The sequence below is a fragment of the Spinacia oleracea genome, chromosome 5, assembly GCF_020520425.1.
Source record: "Spinacia oleracea cultivar Varoflay chromosome 5, BTI_SOV_V1, whole genome shotgun sequence".
NCBI classification, from domain to species: Eukaryota; Viridiplantae; Streptophyta; class Magnoliopsida; order Caryophyllales; family Amaranthaceae; genus Spinacia; species Spinacia oleracea.
In genome coordinates this window covers 6,357,619-6,363,618 of record NC_079491.1, presented here as the reverse complement: position 1 = coordinate 6,363,618, position 6,000 = coordinate 6,357,619, and the positions used below count along the sequence as shown (strand labels likewise).

General features: G+C 31.4%; 1 protein-coding gene across 1 annotated transcript; it reads right to left on the bottom strand.

Annotated features, from left to right (window-relative positions):
• Window positions 1-3,679: 3,679 nt before the first annotated feature.
• Window positions 3,680-5,502, bottom strand: LOC110799624 (probable galacturan 1,4-alpha-galacturonidase SALK6). Its single transcript, XM_022004903.2, has 3 exons — window positions 5,307-5,502; window positions 4,784-5,107; window positions 3,680-4,676 (listed from the first exon to the last, which is right to left on the bottom strand). Exons 1-3 carry the CDS (start codon window positions 5,460-5,462, stop codon window positions 3,891-3,893), a joined length of 1,266 nt encoding a protein of 421 aa, XP_021860595.2. The 5' UTR covers window positions 5,463-5,502; the 3' UTR covers window positions 3,680-3,890.
• Window positions 5,503-6,000: the final 498 nt, after the last annotated feature.

The window sequence follows — 6,000 nt, the reverse complement described above, 5'->3', positions numbered from 1 at the left end:
GATCTTGTTAGATTGGTCTCGTTGTCTATTTTCAAAATATCAAATTTTTATAAGTTTTTCACATACGGAAATGGATATATAAGTCGTTAAATATTGCATTGGATTTCGTGCAAATAGTAACCGTAAAGAACATTAAGGAACGGAGGTAGTATATAAAATTGGTATATACATATGAGTTCTATTTAAACATAACAATTTAATATAATCTGTGCATCGCACGGGCTAAAATCTAGTAAAGAAAATAACACAGGCCACTCGCCACCTAACAACAGCTACTACGTAAAATCACGATCGTATCCTTACCATTTAAAAGGCCAAAACATGAAAATTAATATTTTTATAAATGGCTATAATAATCTTACAACCCTTCTTCAAAAAAATATGATTTCTGTTAATAATAGTGGAGTGACTGATTTGCCCTCTTTTTTTCTTTCTCCTCCGTTTTCATCTTCGTCCAATTTCCTTTCTCTCAACACTTTCCCGTGTCAAATCCTCTTTTTTCATCTTCAATCATTATCAATTATTTTCATTCTTGTCTTTGCTTAACGCAAATCCTCCATTTTGAAAAGACGAGGTAGATAATTAGTTAACCAATTTTATACATTTAAAATTTAAATAGTTTAATCATTAATTAATCTATACTAATATATTAAAAGGCGTTGTGAATAAATTTTTTGTGTCACGTAGAACTCTCCTACTTGCGCCACGTCATCCACTCACCAAGGTTATGTAATGTTATTGACAACCAAAAACCAATATAATAAGGCTCGAACACAAGACCTACAGTTTGAAGAATAACTCTCATTACCATCTTAACCAACCACTAATTATTGTTTATTCATGCACATTAATTTATAAATGCACGTAAACATGAAGTCTAAAACAACTATATCTTTATGTTAGCTGTTTAGCTGTTATTTCCTATGTACTATATTGGAATGAAAATAACAATTAAAACATTAGGAAAACCATGAACTAAGCATGATATCATAAGTCTCATAAGCATCAACTATATTAAATGCCCGACATGTAATTTGATGTTTATTAATTTGAATCACTTAGCTCCATTAGAAAATAGATTAAACGAATTATAAGATAATCTAATTGAAAAATTACTTCGCATGATAAATGAGTACGTGGTGTACATATTAACAATCTTACAACCTACTACTAATCAGAATCGGGTAAGAAACAAACACTAAATAAATTCAAAAATATATCCTGTACGTGGAAATATCCCCCCTAAGATATTCCTTTAAGTCATCCTTAGGAAAGATCAACTCAACAACCAATATTATCCTACACATTCCAAACAAAACCCAATCAAAATTCACCAATTCCAAACAAATCCCACATTTGAACAGAGTAAAACTATTTAAATTGCGTACCATTAGGTTGGTGAAACCATTCAAAAAAAAATCAATAAAGTTGATGAATTTAATGAATCTTTTCACTTTTATGCATGGACTACATGTATTATGGTCAAACATATAGATCTAACGAAAAATATCAAATTTTAATTATTCAAAGTAGCAACCGGAGCATCGCCCGGGCCAAACACTAGTTAATTATTTTAAATAGTGCATAGCGGTACATATCAGTTGAGATACATAGAAATACACGACATGTACATGTAGACTCATTCCACTTTTACTTTTATATAATCTCCAAACACAATGTATTATAAGGTCGAGTTCACATCATCCATTGGACACATACATTGACGACGCTCCCTTCTCCATACATAAGGTCGAGTTCACACAAGATCCTTTATAAAAAATTTAGTTTTCTTTCCTCCCATAATTGGAGAAATTTGATAAGAAAGAAAAAAAATAAAAGTTGTCATTTCTTCATTTCCTTCTTTTAAACCAAACACAGGAAAATAAAATCTCTTTATCTTTCATTTTTTTTCCTTTTTTTTTCCCCTTCCTTTCTTTTCACTTCTTTTTCTTTACTAATGATGAACCAAATAGGGCCTTAGAGACATTGGAGGTTACCAATTTGAAAAGTTAAATGGAGGGTTATATATATAAACTAGTATGTGACCCGGGCGTTGCCCCGAGTTTTGACTTTTATTCGGGTTTTTTTTATAAAATATGTGCACGTACAGATGGTGTCATCATCAAATTATGGTGGTGACATAAGATTAGTGGCCGATCAACAACCTTCCCGATTAAAACCCACATCCAAAAATCTAAACAAAGTCGGATCCTTTTCTTCAAAGTAATAATTGTACATTTATGAATTAAGTAATCATTCATTTTTTTGCATTCACTTTTATTCAATGTATTTTTTATTGTAAAACGAATATATAGGATTATATGGAAAGATATTACATAAGTTGTAGTTGGTTAAGATGGTAAGAAGTGTAACTTTTAACAAAGAGGTTTGGTGTTCGATCCTTGTTCGATTTTTTTTGTTGTAATAACGTGTCATGATGCTAATAAGTGGTGACATGGCGTAATAAGGAGAGATCTACGTGACACGTATACATTCTTCAAAACGCCTTTTAATATATTAGTATAGATGAATAATGATACATGGGCTACAAATAAGGCTCCGTTCTATTGGACTTATTTTGTCTAAACTTATATTATTTGAACTTATCTGGACTTGTATTATCTGAAAAAGCTTATTTTGTTTGAAATAAGCTTATCTGTGCGTGGAAATGTTTAAAAATAACTTATTTTATTTGAAATTATATTATTTAAAGTTAACTAAACTTATCTGAAATACATACTAATCTCATGTGTGTTATGTTATATTATTAGAATACATTAAAAGTTTTTTTTTTTTTTTTTTTTGACAAGTGAATACATTAAAAGTTTCATGTGTGTTATGTGAAATTATTTTTACATATCTTGCAAAATACCTATAAAATCTGGACAAAACTTAGTTAATTGATAGGTGTAATTGTTTAAAGAAAAAGTGTTCATAGTTGAGACCTTTTGTATCAATTTTTCCAAAGTAAAACTAATAAGTACTAACATACTAATTTCTATTCTATAAGGGAACTCCAAATTCATTATCATAAGGGTAACTTCATTATTTAATGAAATTAATTTAAAAAAATGGTTGTTTAATCAAATTGAATTTATTTAATTTTAAAATCGATTATTTAATGCCAAATCACTAATTAGGAAAGTCTAGTACAAATCATGCATGTAATCAAACAATTGTGCAATATGAAAATAAAACCAACTAATTGTGGGAAAAAAAATTGTAGAACTCTACATAATGACCTCAAGAGTTACATTATATAATAGTGATTTTTATTTTCACTAAAAAAAAAACGGTATTATTATTAAGAGAAATTTGGATCCATTAATTAGTAATTTGGTAATCAAATTAATATTATCGTAAAATTATAATAATGGTTTCGTGAAAAAAGTATTGGTAAAATAATGCATGTGTATACTTTTAGATTTTTATAGTGGACGGAAACGAAAGTGAAAGTATGCAAGATTGAAGGTCGAATTAAAGAATAAAACAAGATGAAAAAGACAAACATACTATTTTAAAAGTATAAACTTTTTACTATTTTGGAGTCACTGGCGGAGCCAATTAGTAAAATGTGGGCTCATTTGACCTCACTTGAATTTTTTATTTTTGGAAAATTTTATTAAAATTTTAAAATTTTATTAAAATTTTAAAATTTTATGAGTTTCCCCATTAACCATTTGACACCACTAAAAAATTATCAAATTTATTTAATCTAACTAAATATTATTTATCTACCACTGATTGGAGCATCGACATGGTAAATATAGAGGTAAAAGAATGTTCTTTTTTCTTTTATTTTCCTCCTCAAAACAAATTTTCTTTCATACATATTGTTAGAGAAAAGGAACATGATTTTAAAGTGACGGTCAAAATTTTGGCAGCTTTTTTCAAGAGTCTGATTCAGCTGCTTCAATAACTGGGGCAGCAGGTGCATCACAAGCGCGTGGATTCTGCTTTCCAGTAAGAATAGGCTTAACAAATTTGCACTTTGAAACCGCAGGACCATCTTTTCCATTGTATTTCAAGTCTATTTCAGTGAGCTCCACCTTGTTACATGGCGCGGTGTTGCTGCAAATCAGTTGCACGGCGTCCTTGGTACTTGATGTTCCCTTCACGTTTTTGAATCGAACGTTAGAAATCTTAACTCTGGACGAGGACCTTTGTTTGCAATGATTTTGGGGGCAATATTCTTGATCAACAATGACGGGAAATGTAACATTTTGAATAGTGATATCTTCAAAATGCAACAAACTGGCAGAGGATTCATAAGAGGCCCCCCATGTTTTAACCCGGACACCATTGAGAGTGTTCTTGATGGTACAATCTCTTACAGTAATATTTGACACTGGCTGCTCATTGGGGTATCTACCCAGACTCCCTACGCTAATACCATGGCCAGGTCCACATGTGACATGCTCTACAAGGATGTTTTTTGACCCATCACCGAAGGAGATACAATCATCTCCAGTGGCAATCTTGACTCCTCTAATGGTAATGCCATCTGAACGTCCGATGTGAATACCGTCCGTGTTAGGGCTGTCTCCTGGGGCGGTTATGTTCATGTCAGTCATTTCCAGGTTCTTACACCCTTGGAGGGTTATGTGAAAGAACTTGCTGTTTAGTGAAGTGATGCCAATAATTTTTGAATTCGTCAGAAAATTAAACCTAAAGTTCTGCAATGCACAATATAAATAATAAGTTATTGTATCATTTTACAAATAGTCTTTGCATCCTAACATTCCCCTACCAAATATGTGTACTTGATCTAAATTGCGCTTACATGAGGAAGGAATATACAACTGCCAAATGTCTTAACGCAATGATTATTTTTCCAACCTTCTTTTCCTTGGCCATCGAACACACCTGCTCCTTTAGGAGCTGTGATTGTCAGACCATCGACGTTATCTATCTCAAACCATGCATCTTCACCTTTAAAGGATGCCAAATCCGAAGCGGCCTTGAAATTTCCTAAAATTTCTATTGTAATTGGTGTTTGGCATGGACCTTTAAGCGTAATAGGGCCTAGCAAGTATTTTCCTTTAGGAACTAAAACCTTGCTTCGTTTTTTCGATGCACATGCATCACTCCACGCACGCATAAAAGCCTGAAAACAAACAATAAACCAATATTATCGATTAAAAAATGGAGTTAACAGATTGTCAATACATATACCATATTTTTGCATCATCTTATATGAAGAAAAATGTCATTTCGTGTCTCAATTAAAGCCATCCCATAAACCCGTTACAAATATAGAAACTTTTTACATGATTATGACATCGATTTTTCAAGTATTTGTTTACCTTTGCAACATTGGTACCAGGCTTAGCTCCATTCTTTGTTATGTCAAACACAATGGTATCGCCTTCAGTAACGTGCGTGCGGCCACTAATTTCTAGGACAAGCAAATAAAATGACAGGGAAAACAATATAAGAGTGTAATTTAATTTAAAAGCCATTTTTTCCTTTGTTACAAATAATTTGCAGTGCCTTTCTATGTTAAAAATGCTATTATATATATTGTGTAAGGGAGCATAATATTAGGCACGAAAATTGTAATTTACTAAATACGAAATTTATTAGAAGTTATCCTTACACTATATTAAGAAATTAATCTATGGTTCCCCTCAAACATAAATAAATTAATATCTATGGTTTATTTCCATTTGGTAATTGAAAAACCCCAAACATATTTAGATTGAGTATTAAGATAATAATTATATATATATATATATATATATATATATATGAGTCGATCAAAATCCTCTATCTCAATATATGTACTTCTTGTGTGCTAATTCTTTCTATCAGTAACCTATATACTTTTTTCTAGCTACTTGATTACCGATGATAACTTCTCCATTAAAAGGGTGTACAATGCTTTTAGAGGTACGCAAACCAAAGTCCCTTGGAGGAAACTTATATGTAATGCACATGCTCCTCCAAAATGTACTTTCATTTGTTGGCTCGTTGTGTTGGGGCAGGCTAGCTACTTCT

Bases quoted from the DNA above. Each gene is read 5' to 3' on its own strand.
- LOC110799624 (XM_022004903.2), bottom strand. From the start codon at position 5,462: ATGGCTTTTAAATTAAATTACACTCTTATATTGTTTTCCCTGTCATTT. The intron at 5,108-5,306 runs GTAAACAAATAC...GTTTGTTTTCAG, and splicing joins CTGGTACCAATGTTGCAAAG to GCTTTTATGCGTGCGTGGAG. The intron at 4,677-4,783 runs GTAAGCGCAATT...TGTGCATTGCAG, and splicing joins GTTGTATATTCCTTCCTCAT to AACTTTAGGTTTAATTTTCT.